We start from the raw sequence: 20649 nt of genomic DNA on the forward strand, positions 1-20649 counted from the left end.
TGCCTTCCCCCTCCCCCCCTGCTTCTGGAAGGCAAGACGGGCCTGCTAAGATGGCCAGGGACATGCTTGACTGAGGTGGAGAGAGGAGGAGACGCTCTTGCAATGAAATGCCGCAGGGGGGCTTGCCCACAAGCTGCAGGTCCAAAGAGAGGCTTCTGTCCCTGGGACAATACGCCAAGGCAGAGGGAGACAGACCTGTGGGTGCACACACAGCCATCCAGTGCCAGAGACACTCTGTGCTGCCTGGGGAGTCTTCCTTCCAAGAGCAAGTGGCACACCCCGACCATCAAGGAATCAAACGGATACTGGAAAGAGAGCTCACAGTTTGAAAATCCACCTTGGTTTGTTCCCAGTACACCGAGTCACATGGAAAACCTCTCTCTCACACACACACACACCCACCCCCCCAAAGGGAGGCGCAAGTCAGCCTCTGGAAACCAGCACCTCCAGGAAGCATTAGAGAAGGGAAATGGCCACAGAGGTTGGAGTGCAGGAGAGAGATCAGCTGACAGGCTGCCTCAGGGAACTCATGCAGAGGGGGAGAGGCTGAAGCTCAGGTGGAGAACAGGACACTTCAGAAGAATCTCGCCCCCTCTAAAGGGGGGGGACGCAGACCACTCCTGATCACACACAGACTGGAACTTGCTTTAGATCAAATCAAGACAATGGCTAGCAGAGAAGCAAAACCCTTCAGCGCCTGTAGATGCCCATGCCTGGAAGAGGGCTGCCCAGGCCCTGCCAGTACTCAGGGAAGGTGCTATGGCCACTGGACTAGCAGATCTTTTCAGTTCGACTGGTTGGGGCCCAGAGGGTGATGCCTTGTCACTGTGACCAGGCAGGGAGCCCGGCCCAGAAGTGCCTTTCCTGAGGCTATGCAGGGTGTGGCTCCCCGCTCTGCACTGGGGATCTGCTGGAGTCAGCTGGGTTCTTCCTGGAAGCAGGGGCACCCGCAAGAGGGGACTCCAAACCTGTCCTTGCTCACCAGCCCCCCCCCCCCCGCCCAGAGAAGGCAACAGCAACTCCTGGCCCTGGACACTCTGGTAGCTGAGCTGCTCTCCCCCCCCCCCCCAGCATGGGATGGGACCACCATTCCCCCCACTCTTTTTCCCAGGGGAGAAAAGTTCTCAAACTGAGAAATGCCCCCCCCCACATTGTTCCTCTATTCCTTCATGGCCCTAGAGTGAGGACCCTTCCAGGGTTATGCCGCACCCCTGAGTCACTTGGGGATGTTGCAAATCCTGAATACATCACAGCAGCCAACACACACACAAGGAAAGTCAATCTAATAGGTGGTTGGGGGGGGGTCAGCCAGATAATGCAGCTGCATGAGGGTGGGGGCAGCCATTCAGGGCTGCTAGGAGGCCTTCGCTTGGGTCTTGCAGCAGCACCGCAGCAGAAGCCAAGGTCAGCTACTTTCACCTGCACCTCCCCCCCAAGCATGCTGCTCTACTACCCCCTTCCCTTGCTCCCTGACAAGGAAGAGTCCTGTGCCCAGGAGGTGGGCCTGTCTCCCTGCCAGGGGCTTGTGCAGATGCCGTGGACTAGGGTGTTTCCAACAGAGAACAAAGAGAAGACTTGGACAGACACCAGTGGCATGAGAAATGGAGCCCCTCCCCGGAGAGATTTATGATCCAAGTGTGTTCCTACAGAGGGAGCGGCTCTCTCCCTTTCCCTAGTATTTACATTCAAGCAAGTTGGCCCCGCCCCCTCAGAGCGTGTAGGCGTTGCTCATCAGGTACTCCTTGTCGTCCAGCGTGTTCCACACGGAGCCCAGAGAGAGGTCCTGGCTCTTCCTGAAGATCCTGACCAGGAAGACTGCCATGGAGCCCACCAGCACAGCAGCCATGACAGCCAGGAGGACTGCAAGGACCACTGCTGTGGAGGAAGAGGCTGAGAATCAGACCAAGGCACTGTGGGAGGACCCCACGTCCTAGGGGGAGAGGACCCCTGGGTCTGTGAGGGGGCACAATGCCAGCCGTGCTTCAGGAGGATGTGACGCTTGTGGGGGAAGCCCCTGTGCCTCCAGCTGCAAGAGGGACAGGCCCACAACTCATTCTCACAGGGGCAGAGGCAGGCCCGCAGTGGAGCGACCACCCAAGGCCTGGTTTGGCTGAGCCACCTGCATCTCACAGATCTCCCAAGAGAGACAAGGGACTGAGGCTGAAGAACAGCCCTGCCTGCCAGAGGGGGTGCCACAGGGCTCCACCCCCCACAGAGTCCAAGCCCTCCCCATTCCAAAACAGCCCCTCACCTCGGGTGGAGTGGATGGTGGAGCTAGGGAAGAAGTGGGAGTGCATGTTTGGCTCCTCTGGGTCCGCTGGCAGCCCTAGAAGGAGGAAGCAACAAGGAGTGGGTCAGGACAGGCCTAGGAAAAGGAGCAGCAGCTGCCAGAGGCTGCCTGGGCAGGTGGGGGCTTCTCCCAGAGGGGTGGGAAGGGGGCACAGGCAGGCTGGGTCTGTGGGGTGTTCTCGGGGGTGGGGTGGGGGAGGGGAGCAAAGAAAGCCTGCCTCTGCCAGGCTGGGAGGTGAGCCCTGACTGAATATACGGGGAAACCAGACTCCCATGACCACCTCGATGTGGGGCGCCAGGCAGAGCACAGCTGGTGGCTCAGGCTCAGGATGGGGTGGCCCAAGACCTACCCTGCTTCCCAGTGCATCGCCTCAGGCAGGTCTCTTCAAGGTCGTAGTTGTTCTTGTTCCCTCGGCAGCCGCCATAGATGAACATCCTGCAGGTCTGTGTTTCCACGTCAAAGTGCCACCGCGGGAAGGCGGCACGACAGGGGCCTGTCTCCTGGGGCGCAGCGCAGAACTCTGGGCAAATAAGAAGTAGTCCAGCACTGCCCACTCCCACTCCGAGAAGGCCAGCCAGCCACCACATCCTCTCCCTTAGCCACCACCCCAATGGCAAGGGGGTGCTAGCTGCCAGCTGGCTGGGCCTGGGATTGGAAGGGGAGGGAGCAAGAGCTTACCTTCAAAGCCCCCTCCCAGCTCCCCTTGGTGGCTAGACTTCGGAGTGACTGTCGGGGAGAGAAGGCGGAGCGGTCAGCATGAGGTTGCGGGACACATCTCTTGACCCCCTCGTGGCTGCTGTGCTCCCCAGCCAACTCCTGCCAGGGATGGGCAGCAACCACATGCTCCCCACGAGGCCCCCCAATGGAAAGCTCAACCCTAGCGGGATACCATACTAGGTCGTGCCCTGGGGGTGCATGGCTCCTGAGGAAGGCTGGAAGCTACCCTACAAGACTGAGCAGGCCCCTTTTCCTGGGGGAAGGTAGCATAGGAGCAGGGAAAGGTGCACAAGAAACCCTCCCCCCCCCCAACTGAGGGAGGCCTTACCCTTGGTGACAGGCAGCACTGCTCCTCCCTGGCTGGGCAGTGGGACTTCGGAGGCCTCCTCTCCACCTGAAAGCCGAGAGGGTGTAAGCAGCAAGACGACTCCAGCCAGACTCTGGCAGGCAGAGCTCTCTTGGGCCTCGCTGTGAATGGCAGGGGCCAGGACTGTGGCCTCAAGTCTGGCAACTCTGAGCAAACACCCCTCCCCCACAGCTGACTCAAAGCCCCACACAGAGTGCAGGCAAGAGAAGGAACATGCCGAGGAAAGCAGCCTCTCTCCAGGCTAGGCAGGAGGCCCGCAAGAAGCTGGTAGCCCTGCGCAGAAGCCTCTGTAGGGACAGGGCAGCCCTGGGTGCTGATGTGTCTCTCGCTGGCTGGCTGGGAGGAGCACACGGAGCTACAGACGACCCTCCTGTTTCCTGCCCTGAGAAAAGGCCTTTCTTGTGGGGACTCCTTCTCAGGCAGCGACCCTTTCCATGCAGTGAAGCACAGGAGTGGGGGATGCACACCCCTCTACCACAAAGAGCCCCTCCCCCCTGCACAGGAACAGGCCAGTAGTAGAGGCTGCTCAGAGAGCTTTGACTCTGGCTGGGACTCCAACAGGCCAGGGCTAGTGAGCATCCCACAGAAGGGTCAGGTGCGCACAGCAGAGGAAAGGCTACAGTGTCTGGGGCTCTTTAGCCTAGCAAAAAAAGCACCTGAGGAGAGACATGACTGAGACAAATAAAATTATGCATGGGAAGGATAGAGTGAATAGAGATGCTCTTTACGCTCTCACATAACACCAGAACCAGGGGACATCCACTAAAATTGAGTGTTGGGAGGGTTAGGACAGACAAAAGAAAATATTTCTTTACTCAGCGTGTGGTCGGTCTGTGGAACTCCTTGCCACAGGATGTGGTGATGGCGTCTAGCCTGGACACCTTTAAAAGGGGATTGGTGAAGTTTCTGGAGGAAAAATCCATTACGGGGTACAAGCCATGATGTGTATGCGCAACCTCCTGATTTTAGAAATGGGCTATGCCAGATGCAAGGGAGGGCACCAGGATGCAGGTCTCTTGTTATCTGGTGTGCTCCCTGGGGCATTTGGTGGGCCGCTGTGCGATACAGGAAGCTGGACTAGATGGGCCTATGGCCTGATCCAGCAGGGCTGTTCTTATATTCAGAGTCAGGCCTGCGCCTGCAAACAAGTACTGTGATAACTGCGCATGCGCATAGGGGAATGGAAAAGCAGGAGTCAGGACCGCCCCAAGCACTGCTCTTCACAGAGGGAAGGGCAGGCCCCTGGAGAGTGCCTCCAGCTGGCTCACACACACTGCAGGGAGACACACTCTCTCTCGCTCACCTGGGCCACACTTCTGGAGGCAGTCCTGCTCCGAGAGGAAGTTGTTGAGGTTTCCTTTGCAACCACCAAAGGTGAACCGCTGGCACACCTGGCTGGTGACATTGTACCACCACCTGGGGAAGGAAGCCCGGCAACGGCCAACCACCTTGGGCAAGAGACAGGTCTCTGGAAGCAGAAAGAGGGGAGAGAGGTAACCCTGGACCCATTGGCTGAGAGTCCTTTTCACAGAACAGGTGTCAGACAAAACATGCGCTTCCCAAGGCATCAGGCTGGCAGGGGGCAGGGGGAGACTGAACAGTCTGGCCCGCAAGGCACGCTTCAAGTGCCACCAACCTGCAGAAGGCTGGGACTAGAGCACAATCCCTGCCTGGTGCATCCACATTCCCAGCATGCGCCTCAGATCCAGAGCAGCTCAGTGCCCACTGCCAGGGCAACACTGCTGCTGATTCAAGCTGTCACTCCTGACCCTCCAGCCCATCCACCTGTAAGGTGCTTACCTTTTGGGCTTCAGAAGAGCAGCCTGAATGAAAGGCCCGAGCCCATCTAGGCCAGCACCCCATGTTCCACATTGGCCGGCCACTCCCCAGCTCCTGGGTCAAGGCAGCCACAGAAACTCTGCCCATGACTCTGCAAAGACCTTTCCCACTTGTGCCATGAAGCTCTTCCAGCCTCTTTGAGCATCCTCACCACCACTTCTGGTGGCAGCCAACTCCAGCCCAGGGAATCCACCAGCTGGCATCTTCCACCCACTGCAACCACCAGGTGGCCCAGAGATTCCATTGTCACACCCGGAAATGTTCAGGATTTTCCCAGCCCTGCCTCTCAACCTGCACCCATCTTGTTTGGAAGGCAGAGAGAAAGAACACCCACTTCCCTGGGGTCAGGCAAGGCAGGTGGTTCCTTGCAGCGGGAGACAGATCTGCTAGAAGCAACCTTTAGTCTGGCAAGCGCACACCGAGGTCAAATTAGAGGGTGTGTTTCATTTGTTCCTCTATCAAACAGCAGAGGGAAAGGGGAAAAAAGAGGCTCTTAGAACTGCAGATCAATGGGGGCTTTTAACTCTTGGTCTCCTTGTCATTTCTCACACACGCAGCCATCTCTCCCCCCCCCCCATCAGAAATGTCGCCATGGAACACCCTGGAATTTTGTTCTTGCACAACTGTTGCTTTGGGCCTATCAAGCCCTCCCCAGCAAACCCACCCAGGGCGGCTTCTGGTGGCACACACAGGTGGCAGCTGCCAACTGATCAGTAGAGGGAGGCAGCCCCGCAGCCGGGGATGGCCCTTTCAGGTGCTGTCCTCACTGCCTGTCATCTGGTGGAGCAACATTTCAGTCAACATAGCTCTGCTGGGTGAGGCCCATCCCTGAATTTGGGCAAAGGGAAGGCCAAGAATCACTCTGGACTCCAGCCAGCATCTTCTGGCCTTGGGACTGGGGCTCCTGGCCCTAGAGCCCAGGAGTTTTCCAAGCCCCATCTGCCAGCTTTCAGGTCAGGTTCCTGCATGGCACTAAGAGCACCATCACTCCTGGGGTAAGGAGTAGTGGTGGGATGTATGCAAGGACTGTGGCATTGGAGGGTAAACTCCCATGGGTCCACCAGATCCCCCCAGGCATACACACACGCACATTCAAAACAGCCAGCTTCAAAAGGCCCACACAGAGGCATCAGCTCTGCGGCTGGCACGTCCTCCGCTTTTCACAAGTGACAGATTCAAAGCCCTGCAGCAAGGAGGAACTAGGCCTGTCCTGGCACGGAAAGGAGGCCACACTGTCAGCCCTCTCTCCACCTTGCCTAGACCAGGACAGGAGAGGGTGAGGCTGGAAAGGCACTTGTGTGTCACTCTCAGCCCACAAACTTAGACTGAATAAGAATAAACGTATAACACTGTCCACACACATGGTGCTTTACAGCGCAAGAGAAGGCAGGCTTACAGAGAGCTTACAATTCAGCTATCAACACAAGGAAGGCAATAAAGGGAGGGAGTTGGAGAGCAGGGTAAGCAAGCAAAGGCTGTGCCATTGCTTCAGTTATGGACACGGCCAGTGGAGCGCTATGCTGGTTTCAGTTCAATTTTCTCCCACGTACATACACTGAGGTTTGCACTGCCAGGCTCTGTGGCAGCTGGGGTGTGTGTGTGTGTGTGTGTGTGTGTGTGTGTGTGTGTGTGTGTGTGAGAGAGAGAGAGAGAGAGAGAGAGAGAGAGAGAGAGAGAGAGAGAAATTTTGCAGGAAAGTTGGTTCTTGGAATCATTCCAAGGAACCAAATCTGAAGGCTAAGGCCTGGGAGGGGGAGGTTGAGCTCCAGTCGGAGGGCGCTGGAGCACCAGGCGGCCCAGAAGTGACACCCTTCGTGGTGGACACAGAGCAAAAGAAAAGTCCTGGCTCACCCACTCCAGGTCACGGGCCCCACCCTGAACTGGAGATTCCCAACAAGGCACTGCGATGACTGGACCCCCGTCCCCCCCCCAGCCTGGGGCCCCGAAAGCCCTCCCAGCAGGCTGCTGTTGTGCTACTGCCCATCAACAACTTCCGGGGGCGCTTCAGCCTGAGGAAGGGGCCCAGCCGGTCTGCTGGAGAGCCACCCTGGCAGCCCCGGCGCCAGCAAGGACTGGGCGCCTTCACAGGCCTCCCGCAGCGCTCGGGGCCGCTTCTAAAGGGACGGGCGGCGCTGGGCAGCAGGACCCTCCCCTTCCCCTCGGCGGGGCTGAGCCTGGACAGGCATCGAGGAAGCACAGCCCGGGGGGGGGGCGCCAGGCGAGCCTGCCCCGCAGGCAGCCTCCGCCCCGGCTGAGAGGACCAGGAAGTAACGGCGGGCCGCGCAAGGGCAGCGCCTCCCCCCGCCCCCGCTGACATCACCGCCCGTGGACCAGAACCGGTCGAGCAGGTTGCGAAGGCGCCCAGGCCGGAAGAGAAGCGGAGCGGGCAGGGCGCAGCCAGCCGGGCGGGGCGGAGGGGCGCGGGCGCGGGCAGGGCGGAGGGGGCGCCCGGCCGCCCCAGAGCCAGTGGGCTCTGCCCTCCGGGGGGGCGCCCGCTCCGTCCTGCGGCCCCTGGCCGGCCTCGACCGGTCCGCTCGCCCCCCGGTCCCGCGCCCCAGGAGACTCACCTGGCAGTGACCCCGCGACACCCAGGCCGAGCGCCAGCAGGAGCAGCAGGGCCCCCCGCACACGCGCAACCGCCGCGTCTCGCTCCGCACGCCCCATAGCGCCGCCGTCCGAGGAGAACTGAGCCGCCCCCCGCCGAGGCCGCCGGACTCCGCAGGTGAGCCACGCCCCGTCCGCGCACAGCCAATGGCAGCGCGGGGCGTCACAACAGGTGCTTCGCCCAGGGGAGGGCGCACGCGCAGCCGTCCTCCTGCGCCAGGGGGCGCCCTCGAGGGCCGCGCGGGACGGTCCCCGCCCGCCAGTGCGCATGCGCCGCCAAGAACAGCCGCGCTGCTGCCCAACCCCGGAGGAGTCACGTGCAGCAGCCGCGGACCCGCTTCTGAGGCTGGGCGAGCGGGGCGGGTGCAGTCCTGGGCAAGTGGCCGCCCAGCCTGTGACCCGAAGGGGCAGCAGCAGAATGTCCAGCCAGGCTGACCTGCAGAGAGCCGAAAGGCCTCCTCCCTGCAGCAGCCCAGGGCACAAGAGTCCTTCACCTTTATTGCTGCCCTGCATTTGTCTTGTCCTCTTCTGTGTTGGAGTTGGCACAGCTCTGTCTGTTGTCCAGAGGGGCAGGATGTTGTCCAGTGAGTCTGGCCTTCCTACCTGTTCTCTCTGTGATCCTTGTGGGGTGTGGCCTTTTCCTTCCCTTCTCCTCTGAGCACTCCCTCTCTTGCGTGCCATGTGGTCAAGATGGCAGCGCCAGCAGAGCCCTGCTGGGTGCTATCTCAACAGGTCAGTGAGGAAGAGAGGCAAGAGGGCAAGAGAGGGCGTGCTCAGAGCAGAAGGGAAGGTTATAGGGTCTGGGCCACACCCCCACATAGGTCACCAAAAGGGGACAGGTAAAGTGTAGGGTCACTGGGCCACGGCTTAACCCTTTCAGGACAGTATCCTGCCACCTCTGGACAGCAGACGGAGTTGCTCCAAACTCCAACATCCAGGGCCTTGCTATCTCCAAGTTAGCTGAACCTCTGATCCTAATCAGATGCTGTAAATGTACACTCAATGGAACTGTAAGTAAACAACTTCTTTTTGCAACTTTAAGAAACCATTGCCTCTTTGTCTTTTTTCACTGAATAGCAGTTAGCCGTTTGAGGAAGGTTCCCTGGGGTGATACCCGAAAGGGGGGTCCACTGCTTAAGCTACTCTGCTTCCCCCCCCCCAAAGAGGAAAACACTTAATTTCCTCCAACATTCTGCAGCTGGCATCAGGTCTCCCTGCCCACCAGAGGCCTGCAGCAGGCCCCATCAGGGCTGGTGACAGGAGTGGCTCCCACTGCAACTGGCGCCACAAGAGACGGAGGGCCCAATCCTGTTCAGCTTTCCCATGCTGGTGCTGCACCCATGCAGTCCCAAAGAAGAGAAACAGACATTCCCTTACCTGGAGGAGGCTTCTGTGATTGCCCCCTGCCAAGGATGCAGTGCATGTCCCCTTGGCATGGCTGCACCAGCACTGAAAGGTTGGATGGGATTTGGCCCAGAGTTTCTGCATAACTATAATACGAGATAGTTGATAGATCATACACTCCAACTTCGCCATACGGCGTCGGCACAACACGGGAAGCAGCAGTTTACCGGTTATAAGTCTTTGCTCGATTGGCATAGAGCATGACGCCAGGGGCTGCTTCCGATGGTAGGAGAGATCATTGCATCTCATTGGGCAGCTACCGCCCGCCTTAAGCTGGGCAGTCCCCAGCCAGTAAGGTGTTGCATCGCCACGGTCCGTTAACCTCATGGGGTGCGTGGTTACCCCGACAAGTGGATCGACAACTCTGCACCATGCAACAGAAAACAGAAAACTCCTGCCCTAAAGCTGGGCACCTGGAACGTTAGGACAATGACACCTGGCTTCTCTGATGACCTGCAAGAAATAGATGATGCACGTAAAACAGCTGTCATTGACATGGAGCTGAGCAGACTGCAGATGGACATCGTCGCCCTTCAAGAGACGAGGCTGCCAGATTCCGGATCTGTCAAGGAGAGAAATTTCTCATTTTTCTGGCAGGGAAAACCACCAAATGAAACCAGGGAACATGGCGTTGGCTTTGCAGTCAGAAATACCCTGCTGAAATCCATCATCCCGCCTACTGTGGGAAGTGAAAGAATTTTGTCCCTGCAGCTCCAGTCATCAGCAGGACCTGTCACTCTCATCAGTGCTTATGCACCGACTCTGTCGTCTCCAGCAGAAGCCAAAGACAAATTCTATGATGACCTGGCCACCACTATCAAGTAGATCCCTGTAAAAGAGCCATTGTTCATCCTCTGCTATTTCAATGCTAGAGTTGGTGCTGATAACAGTTCATGGCCCACTTACTTAGGTCAGTTTGGCAGTGGGAGGATGAACGAAAATGGCCAATGCCTGCTAGAGTTTTGCTGTCATCACAGTCTCTGTGTCAGCAACACGTTCTTCAACACGAAGCCCCAACATACAGTCTCTTGGAGACACCCAAGATCAAAGCACTGGCACCAGCTCGACCTGATCCTCACCAGAAGTTCCAGCCTTCCCAGCATCAAGATCACACGCAGTTATCAGGGTGCTGCCTGCGACACTGACCACTCCCTGGTGTGCAGCAGAGTGAAACTGCAAACAAAGCGACTGTATCACACGAAAAAGGAAGGAAGACCTTGCATTGATACCAGCAAGACCCGGGATCAGAGAAAAGTGGAGGAATTTGCACGAGTGCTTGAGGAATCTCTTCCAGGCCTAGCCGACGCAAATGCATCCAACAGATGGGAACATTTCAAGAATACCGTTTACAACACCGCCTTGTCCATATTCAACAAGAAGACCAACAAGGCGGCAGACTGGTTTGAAGCCCACTCTGAGGAGTTGACACCAGTCATTGAGGAAAAGAGGAGAGCTCAAGCAGCATACAAGGCCTGTCCCAGTGAGCGCAACCTGCAGGTCCTCCGAGCTGCTCGCAGCAAAGTCCAACAGACTGCCAGGAGACGTGCTAACGACTAATGGCTCCAGCTCTGTTCCGAGATACAGATAGCAGCTGACATGGGCAACATCAAGGGGATGTATGATGGTATCAAGCAGGCTCTAGGTCCAACACAGAAGAAAATTGTCCCTCTGAAGTCTGCCACAGGTGAGGTCATCCAGGATCGGGCGCAGCAGATGGAACGCTGGGTGCAGCACTACTCTGAGCTATATTCCAGAGAAAATGTAGTCACCAAAGAAGCACTGAACAACATTGAGTGCCTGCCTGTGCTGGAAGAGCTTGACAGTGAACCAACCCTAGAAGAACTTCACGTGGCCCTGGACTCCCTTGCCTTCGGCAAGGCACCTGGAAAAGACAGCATCCCTGCTTAAGTCTTAAAGTGCTGCAAAGAGATCATCGTCACTGAGCTGCATGAAATCCTCTGTCTTTGCTGGAGAGAAGGTGGAGTACCTCAAGACATGAGGGATGGAAACATCATCACGCTGTACAAGAACAAAGGTGACAGGGGTGACTGTAACAACTACCGCGACATCTCTCTCCTTAGCGTTGTAGGAAAGCTGTTTGCCTGAGTTGCACTAAAGAGGCTCCAGGTACTTGCAGAGAGCGTCTATCCAGAATCGCAGTGTGGATTCCGAGCCAACAGGTCCACCACTGATATGGTATTCTCCCTTAGACAACTGCAGGAGAAATGCAGGGAACAACGACAGCCACTCGTTATAGCCTTCATAGATCTCACAAAGGCTTATGACCTGGTCAGCAGAGACGGCTTCTTCAAGTTTCTCCCCAAGATCGGATGTCCACCCAGGCTCCTCAGCATCATCAGATCTTTCCACAAGGACATGAAGGGCACTGTTGTCTTTGATGGCTCCACATCAGAACCCTTTGACATCCGAAGCGGAGTGAAGCAGGGCTGTGTTCTTGCGCCAACCTTGTTTGGGATTTTCTTTGCTGTCCTGCCGAAGCATGCCTTTGGAACTGCAACAGAAGGCATCTATCTCTGGACCAGATCAGACGGAAAGCTCCTCAACCTCTCCAGACTGAGAGCAAAGTCCAAAGTCCAGCTGAAATGTCTGCGTGACTTCCTCTTTGCCGATGATGCAGCTGTCACCGCCCACTCTGCCAAAGATCTCCAGCAGCTCATGGATCGTTTTAGCAAGGCCTGCCAAGATTTTGGACTGACAATCAGCCTTAAGAAAACACAGGTCATGGTTCAGGATGTGGACTCACCTCCCTGCATTACAATCTCTGCGCATGAACTGGAGGTTGTCCATGACTTTGTGTACCTTGGCTCAACGATCTCCGACACTCTTTCTCTCGATACCAAGCTAAACAAGCGCATCAGTAAAGCAGCTACCACGTTTTCCAGACTCACAAAGAGAGTCTGGTCCAACAAGAAGCTGACGGAACATACCAAGATCCAGGTCTACAGAGCTTGCGTCCTGAGTACACTTCTGTACTGCAGCGAATCATGGACTCTTCGCTCACAACAGGAGAGGAAACTGAACGCTTTCCACATGCACTGCCTCCGATGCATCCTCGGCATCACCTGGCAGGACAAAGTTCCAAACAACACAGTCCTGGAACGAGCTGGAATCCCTAGCATGTATGCACTGCTGAAACAGAGACGCCTGCATTGACTCGGTCATGTTGTGAGAATGGATGATGGCCGGATCCCAAAGGATCTCCTCTATGGAGAACTCGTGCAAGGATAGCGCCCTACAGGTAGACCACAGCTGCGATACAAGGACATCTGCAAGAGGGATCTGAAGGCCTTAGGAGTGGACCTCAACAGGTGGGAAACCCTGGCCTCTGAATGGCCCGCTTGGAGGCAGGCTGTGCAGCATGGCCTTTCCCAGTTTGAACAGACACTTGGCCAACAGTCTGAGGCAAAGAGGCAAAGAAGGAAGGCCCATAGCCAGGGAGACAGATCAGGGACAGACTGCACTTGCTCCCAGCGTGGAAGGGATTGTCACTCCCGAATTGGACTTTTCAGTCACACTAGACGCTGTTCCAGAACCACCATTCAGAGCGCGATACCAGATTCTTTCGAGACTGAAGGTTGCCAACACACATCATACTAGAGCTGGAAGAACATAAGAACAGCCCTGCTGGATCAGGCCATAGGCCCATCTAGTTCAGCTTCTTGTATCTCACAGCCACCCACCAAATGCCCCAGGGAGCACACCAGATAACAAGAGACCTCATCCTGGTGCCCTCCCTTGCATCTGGCATTCTGACACAGCCCATTTCTAAAATCAGGAGGTTGCACATACACATCATGGCTTGTAACCCTAACCCCTAATGAATTTTTTCTCCAGAAACTTGTCCAATCCCCTTTTAAAGGCATCCAGGCCAGATACCGTCACCACATCTTGCGGCAAGGAGTTCCATGGAACAATCACACGCTGAGTAAAGAAATATTTTCTTTTGTCTGTTCTAACTCTCCCAACACTCAATTTTAGCGGATGTCCCCTGGTTCTGGTGTTATGTGAGAGTGTAAAGAGCATCTCCCTATTCACTCTGTCCATCTCCTGCATAATTTTGTATGTCTCAATCATGTCCCTCTTCAGGCGTCTCTTTTCTAGGCTGAAGAGGCCTAAACGCCGTAGCCTTTCCTCATAAGGAAGGTGCCCCAGCCCAGTAATCATCTTAGTCGCTCTCTTTTGCACCTTTTCCATTTCCACTATGTCTTTTTTGAGATGCAGCGACCAGAACTGGACACAATACTCCAGGTGTGGCCTTACCATAGATTTGTACAACGGCATTATAATACTAGCCGTTTTGTTCTCAATACCCTTCCTAATGATCCCAAGCATAGAATTGGCCTTCTTCACTGCTGCCGCACATTGAGTTGACACTTTCATTGAGTCGTCCACCGCCACCCCAAGATCTCTCTGCTATATATATAGGAGGCCGGCTATCCTATACATATATCGTGATATATAATATATATCCAGATATATAATGTGCCTCCCTTCGTGAGGAAGGGACTTTGGGGGTCATCTAGTCCACCCCGACAGTGGGGCTGTCCGGCCTCTGCCTGAAAGCTGCGAGTGAGAGAGAGCCTGCATTTGTGCGTGTGACCAGCAGCCCTCATAGAGCCCTCGTCCTCCATGAACTCGTCTCGCCCTTTCCAACGCTGCCTCAGGGCGCGATTCCAACCAGCCTTCCAGATCCGTGCAGTTGCAGCGCAGGCCCAGGTCGGGCACGAATGCTGCCATACTTTGAGAGGCCTCGGCCTCTGCCTCCCCACAGGATGCAGCGCACGCCCCGGCGAGCGGAGGACTGCTGGAGAGGCTGCAGGTGGGCGTTCGACGCCGGGATGAGGGACGTGCGGCCGCCCCCCTGCAGGATGCAGCAGCTTCTGGCCCCACCGGCCCGCGAGCGGGGAGGGCGTGCACAGTGAGGGGCGGCCTCGCGCTGCAACTGCTCGGCCGGGGCGGGGCGGCCCGGAGGAGGCCCCCGAAGCCGCACAGCCCGCCCGCCCGGGAGGCACCGCCCCGCCCCGCCCCTCGGCCGCTATAAGGCGCTGGCGGGCGCCGGGCTCGCCGTCGGCGGGCGAGCGATGGCCGCGGACCGCGTGGGGAGGCGCTTGGGCCGGGCGTCGCCGGCGCGCTCGGCCGGGCTGGTGCCGGGGGCGCCGCGGGCGGAGCGAACCCCCAGCCCGGGCATCCAGCGGCGCCAGGCGCGCGTCACCGTCAAGTACGACCGGCGGGAGCTGCAGCGGCGCCTCGACACCGAGAAGTGGATCGACGGCCGTCTCGAGGAGCTCTACCGTGGCCGGGTGAGCGGGCGGGGGGAGCGCCCTGCGCGGCGCGAGTCGGGCAGGGCTGCGGGGTCCCCCGCCTGAGTGGGGGAGAGCCGGCCGGGCCCTTCTCCGACGTCCCCTCGCTCCAGCGCCGGCACTGGCTCCAGGGGCCGAAGGCGCGCCGCTCCGCCTCTGGGCTTCTTCCGGCAGGCGTGGGGTTAACCCAGTCCGGGAGCGCCCCTCCCCCGCAGGAGCTGCCCCACGAGGAGACGGCTCTCCGGGCCGGCCATCTGCCGTGCCGGGGAAGCGCATCTGGCGTGGGAGGCCCAGGCGGGAGGCAGCGCTCCCGGCGCGGGGGCGGGATCTTAAGATTGGAGACGCAGCAGGCGTTTTAAGTTCCTGAGCATCCGGAACTCATTGCTACAAGCTGTTGTTTGTAAGTGGAGACGCGGTCTGCTGGTGGCTGCGGTGAAGTGGAGAGCGCGGGCAGGGAGCGAGGCCCAGCTGGTCCGCGTCGTCTTTCTTCTTTGACTGTTTCCTGGAGAGGGATACTTGAGTGCCAAGCTGGGGTCTCTGACCCCCCCCCCCAGCTGGCTTTGGCTGTTGCTCCCCCCACCGCAGTGTTCTCCAGGGGCCCCTGGGATCAGGCGTGGCAAGCTGCCCCCAAAGTCTGTCTCTTCTTGGCAAGGCTTCCCCTGGGTCTCACTGCCTGTCCTTGAGCTGGGCAGGATCAGTCCCTTGCCTGGGATGGGAAGAGGGAAGCACACACCTCTCCCACCCAGGTGTGGCCTGTCCAACCACCTCCTGCAAAAGGTGGGCAATACTGTTGTGCGCCCACCCCCTTGGTGGGGGCCGCCTTTCCCGGAGCTCCTTGCTGGTTCCTACAAGGCCTGCCTGCTCTTGGCCCCTTCTTACCAACCCCACCCCTTCAGCTCCCTTTTTAAGTGCTGCTTGCCTGCCCAACAGTTCTCTTGCCCGGTTGGCTTAAGGTCCCACGGAAGGAGTGGAACTGGCTGGTCATCTCCAGCCTACCTCCCCTCACCAGTCAGGTGCCTCCAATATGCCCATGCAGGGGGCGGGGCTCCTGCCTGTTGATGGCACCTGGCAGCCCCCGCCCCCCCGCACAAAGTGCTGCACAGAGAGTCTCCCTGCACTGGCTAGCCAGGGGTGCCCTCCCCGTGGAGGCTCTGACCCAAGGCTTGAGGAGGTTCAGGCAGGCAACGGATCCCCAGAGAGGCTTTTGGGGGGACTGTCCCTGGACAGGGAGGCGGTGAGGGTGGCGTCTCCGATGAGGGCTCCCCATTCCTCCAGATGGCATAGCTGGCTGCATAGCAGTAACCCCCAGCATTGCCTGTTCTGCCTCTGGCCAGAAAAGTTTCCTGCAGTGAAGGGGGGGGAGGAGGAGGAGGAGAGGAGTTGGTCTCCTTGGAAGAGGCACCACCAACCCTTCCATGAAAGGAGAGTTCCCAGCCTCACTGCCTCTCTCGTCCCAAGGGAGTCCCTCGGAGGGGGCTGGACGCGGCAGCACCAGAGCAAGTCTGGGAGGGCAGGCCTCTCGTGGCTTCCTGGCGCTGTGCACAGATCCAGATGCTGCAACGTGGTGCCCTTTGCTGCTGCTCAAAAGATGGGTGCCCCTGGCTGTGGAGGGGCACCATCTGCGCCTGAGGGAGAGGTCAGTTGCCCCTGCCCTGCGGAAGGGATGCCTAGTGCCAGTGGAGGGATCAACCCCTCTTGGCGAAGTCTCTCCTCCAGTCAAGTAACTCAGCCTCTAGTTTGTGGAAGGAGGTGGGTGGCTGCGCTTGCATCTGCAGGAAAGGAGGGCCCTGCAGTGGGAAGGAGCAGCTGCTTCTGGATCCCTCCCACCTTGCTTGAGGAACTGGGGCAGGAGCAGCTCTGGCCACGTCTCTGAGGCTCTGGGGATGTGGCAGGACGAGAAGCCAGCCTGGGGCAGAGCCAGAACCAAGCACTCGCAGGTCTGTGGGTCTCTGCCTGTTCCTGTGGACCAAGTGGCTGCAGATCCAGGTGTGCCGTGGTACTTGGCAGACAGGTTTGGGAAGGCCTCACGCACTTGCCCAAGAGTGCCCCCCTTTCCCAAGACCTGTGATACTCCCACCATCTTATGCCCTGACTCTCCCCTCCCTTCCCACTCCTGCTGTAGGAATCAGAGATGCCCGATGAGGTCAACCTTGATGACCTCCTGGAGATGGCCACGGACGGAGAACGGGCAAAGAAGCTGCAGGTGTGTGGGTGCGGTTGAGGGCAGGGGAAAGCTGGCCGTTTCCTGGGTGTGGAGAAGCCCAGCCTGGGCTGCAGGTCTGCTGCTATGCGGGGGGTGGGATGGACCCAAACCTGCACTTTCAGTCAGACATGAGCCAGGCTGCTTCTCTGTATCTCTGTGGGGTGCTGAGGCCAGTCAGCCTTCTGGCCACCATGGAAGCTGCTGCTTTTTCAGCTGCTTCTGCCAGACAGACACTCTTCCTCCAGCCTCTGGTGGCCCAGCCGGCTCACCTGCTCCAGGTGGGGGGGGGGGTGACCAGTGGAGATTTAGGCCCTGGTGATTGAACAGCAGCACTTCTTGGCAAGATGTGGGGCCACCAACAAGTGGGTTTCTGCAGAGTCTGTGGGGAAGCCCTTCTTGTGATCCCCCCAAGAGTAGCTGGGGAAGTATTACTCCGATACTAAAAGTTGTCAAGTTTTCCAACCAGCTACAAAATGGCAAAAACATTTCTGTCCCTTCACCTGCCATGTCTGGCCCCTGAGTTAGGATCTGGGCTTCATTGGAGCCCAGTGGGAGTGCTCAGAGCTGCTAGCCCAGGCCCTTCGGGGGGGGGGGAGGCAGTCCAGGACCCCACCGGAGAAGCCCACCTCCCTGGGAGACCTGCTCTTTTAAGAATGACCAGCCCCAGAGGGGTGCGCATTGCTCCTCTGCTTGGCTGAAACAGGCAAGGGGCCCCTGGAGTGCGGAGGAGTTCATAAGGGACCCAGCAGAGAAATGCTGCTGAGGCTGTTTGGAGCCTCACTAGGCAATTTTGCAGGCACTGAGAGGTCAAAGGGGAACAGGACACCCACAGCCCCCCCAACTGCGCTCCCTGGCCCTGGACAGCGCAACTCATTCCATTGTCTTTTTCCTTTGTTCCAGGACCTTTTAGAGTCCTGCCACAATGACCCCGAGGTGAGTGTTCTGGTGTCAGCAGCAGTATCCTGCTTTGGTTCAGATTTGGGAGGCAGAGTCACTGCTGATAAAGGGGGGGTGGGCTCTGGGTTCCAGCTGTTCTCAGTGTTTCCTGGCACTCTACAGAGGGAGCAGCAATTCAGTGCCTGGACCTGCTCCTTGCCCCCCCTCCATGCACTGCTGCTGTGTAGCCCACCCCTTGTGTCCTGTGCTCTGTCTGGGATTCTTGGCATTCCAGGCCCAGCTGGGTTCTCCAGAGAGTGACCACTAGCCCCCCCCCCCGCCTTGCACTGCCCCTTGCTGGGAAGTCCAGAGCAATGCTCTGCCCTCCCCTCCACCGCCAGCTGGGATACCTTGGATGGGACTCCATCCTGCAGGCCTCCTGGTACTGCCCAGCCCTATACTGGGTGGGGGCCTGCTTTCTCTTTCCTGGGGGGATCTGGGCGGGACTGAGCCCCTGCGTCCTGTCACAGGCTTTCATCAAAGAGCTGCTGGAGAAGTTGCGAAGCCTCCGCACGGAACACGTCCTCCGCCGAACGAGCCCGACGGCCCAGGGGCCCGAGCTGCAGGAGCAGGCCTGAGAGGCGGGCGGTTGAGAACTGTGGCTGGCGGAAGGGCTGGGGCAAGCTGCTGCTGCTATGGAATCCCCTCCCTGCCTGCTGCTGGAGGGGCCTGACTGGGATTGGGGGGAGGAGGTCCCTGCGCTGGTCCTCCCTCTGCAGCAGCCTTTTCACCCTCCTCTCCCTCCAGTTTGTACAAGTCCCTCTTCGTGGGTGAACTGTGCTTAACTTTGGCTTTGTCTCCAATAAAGTGCTGCTGCCTCTCCTGCTCCTGCGTCTGGGCAGCAATGGGTGATTTCCTGCTGGCTTGAGGCAGATCAGCCCAGCCTTAAGCCCCTCCCCCCAGCAAGGTCTTTGGCCAAGCTGTGCAGGCTGGAGGTCTGGGCCTAGAGGTGGGTGAGGTGCTGTGGGCGACAATAGCCTTCTCCTCTTTGGCTTCACTCAGCTCCTGCCTGCCCTCTACAAGCAGCTGGGCTGGAGGAGCGGGGTGGGGTGGTGGGTGAGGACCCTGTCCCTGCCCCCATCCTTTGCTCAGTGAAGAAGCAGAAGCTACAGCCTTTGGCCTGGTGCAGGGTGAGCCAGACCTGGAGTGTGCTGGCTGCAGTGGGTGGCTCTTGGCTGTCTCTTGGACCAGGGCACAGTCTTGTTCTAGGACCGGCAATGCAGACTGGCTGCCATTTCTGCTCTGCTGAGCATCGGAGCCTGTTGCTGTCCTGCCCGCCTGCCAAGAACAAAAGCGGGGGAGGGGGTTCCACTTGCAAGGCTGGGTCCTGTTGCTGGAGTGGCTGCCTGTCCCTCTCTACTGGGGGGGGGAGGGCTCACTGTCGCCTTCTGCAAGGGAGTAGTCTTTGTTTACAGCCTGGGATAAACAGCTGCTGGCAGTTCTGCCGTGGGGTGGAGCTTTGCCTCTGCCCTTCCTGGTCCTCCTAGGGTGGGGGGTGTCTTCCCGGATGAGGAGTTCTGCTGGGCTGGTGCGTGGAAGTGCGTGAGGACGTGGGGGGCCCTGCACCACTGTCTCTGGAATGGCCATAGCCTAGCCGTGCACCAGCTTTGGGGAAACCCCCACGACCTGCTGCAGGAGCTTGAATCATGGAGTGCTCCTTTTCCGGGCCTGCTCTGCTTATCCCCCTTCATCCATGCATGCAGTGTAGGAGGAGGGCCTAGAGAGCAGCCCCCATTTGCTCCTCCTGGCCCAGGGATGAGTTGTCAGGCCGGTTCCCCAATCTACTAAAGGGCTGCTTGTGTTTGCTGCGCAGGGATCTGCCACTACAGAAGCAGGCCTGGTTTACAACAGAAAGTGGAGCCTTTATTGGGATTCTCCTTTTGACAGGAATGGCTGGCTTGCTGCTGGACTGTGCGCCCCCCCCCCCCGGTGCCCTGCTGGCCCCTCACTGCGGTCTTGGTTTCAGTGCTTTCCTGGCTTGCGTGCAGGGAGCTCAGCCCGGACACTGGCCCATTCATCTGTGGCTTTTGTCATCCCAGACGTTGTCATCCTCACCATCAATGGGGCTCTGGGTGCCAGGCCAACCTGTACCAGCTGCTGCTGGGCTCAAAGGATTCGGTCCGGCTGATGTCCATTCGGTCCTTGCCGCTGCTGACGCAGAACATCTGTTGAGCCCCACCCCCTTGGTCCTGAAAGAGGGCCAGGCCTGTGCAGGAAGAGAAGGGGGCGGCAGGCAGCCTGAGGAGCAGTGGGGGAAGCAACAGGGAGGCAGATGCGGCCTGTCCTGCACTGGGGTGGGACCCCCTGCTCCACTGCAGCCCCCCACCTCCATGTGTGTGTGCCCGCCCCAGGCAGCTCTCAGCGGCACCTTGGCGCAGGCTGCGCCCAGCAGATGGCTCCCATGGGAACTTGGCTTATTCCCTTATTTGGAAGCAGGCCGAGGAAGGAAGGAGCGAGGGCTGTGCTGCTCTTGGGCTGCTTGCAGCAGAAGAGGGCTCCGTGCAGCCTCCTGCGCAGGCCCCGCCAGACCCTGGCCTTGGTGGGAAGGTTCAGCAAGGAGAGGCTGCTGCAGCCCGGCTGCAGGAATGGTGGCAGCAGCTGCGCAGGAAGAGCGCAGCGCGCAAGAGAAGCTGAGTGGGAGGCCGAGCTGGGAGCAGAAGAGCCGCCTAGACCCAGTTTCTCTTTCGCCTTCAAAATGAGCCACCACGGCCTCGGCTTTAGTGTGCTTTCCGAGGGTGGGAGGGAACAGCGAGGGAAAGGGGCTCATCCCCGCGCTGCTCCCCCTGCAGGCTGTTGCCTGCTGCCTCCCAGGACTGCTGCGGGCCGGGCGCTGTCCCAGCTCTCTGATCACTCCCAGCAAACAGCCCACCAGCGGTGGCCGTTTTCCCAGCACCCCCCCTTGCAGAGCAAGCCGGCTGCCGCCCTGGCGGGACTAGACCTCAAGGCTGTGTGGCTGCCCAGGAGCCAC

The 20649-nt window shown here is 58.7% G+C and overlaps 2 protein-coding genes across 2 annotated transcripts; one reads left to right on the forward strand and one right to left on the reverse strand.

Annotated features, from left to right (window-relative positions):
- Positions 1-1099: 1099 nt before the first annotated feature.
- Positions 1100-8330, reverse strand: SPINT2 (serine peptidase inhibitor, Kunitz type 2). Its single transcript, XM_066638158.1, has 7 exons — positions 7781-8330; positions 4678-4842; positions 3336-3401; positions 2969-3016; positions 2640-2810; positions 2252-2326; positions 1100-1875 (listed from the first exon to the last, which is right to left on the reverse strand). Exons 1-7 carry the CDS (start codon positions 8328-8330, stop codon positions 1709-1711), a joined length of 1242 nt encoding a protein of 413 aa, XP_066494255.1. The 3' UTR covers positions 1100-1708.
- A 2886-nt stretch (positions 8331-11216) lies between these two features.
- PPP1R14A (protein phosphatase 1 regulatory inhibitor subunit 14A) lies at positions 11217-18506 on the forward strand. The gene is made up of 6 exons (XM_066638159.1): positions 11217-11306; positions 14014-14160; positions 14285-14542; positions 16665-16745; positions 17646-17678; positions 18152-18506. Exons 1-6 carry the CDS (start codon positions 11217-11219, stop codon positions 18257-18259), a joined length of 717 nt encoding a protein of 238 aa, XP_066494256.1. The 3' UTR covers positions 18260-18506.
- Positions 18507-20649: the final 2143 nt, after the last annotated feature.

The sequence above is a fragment of the Tiliqua scincoides genome, chromosome 10 (genome assembly GCF_035046505.1).
Source record: "Tiliqua scincoides isolate rTilSci1 chromosome 10, rTilSci1.hap2, whole genome shotgun sequence".
NCBI classification, from domain to species: Eukaryota; Metazoa; Chordata; class Lepidosauria; order Squamata; family Scincidae; genus Tiliqua; species Tiliqua scincoides.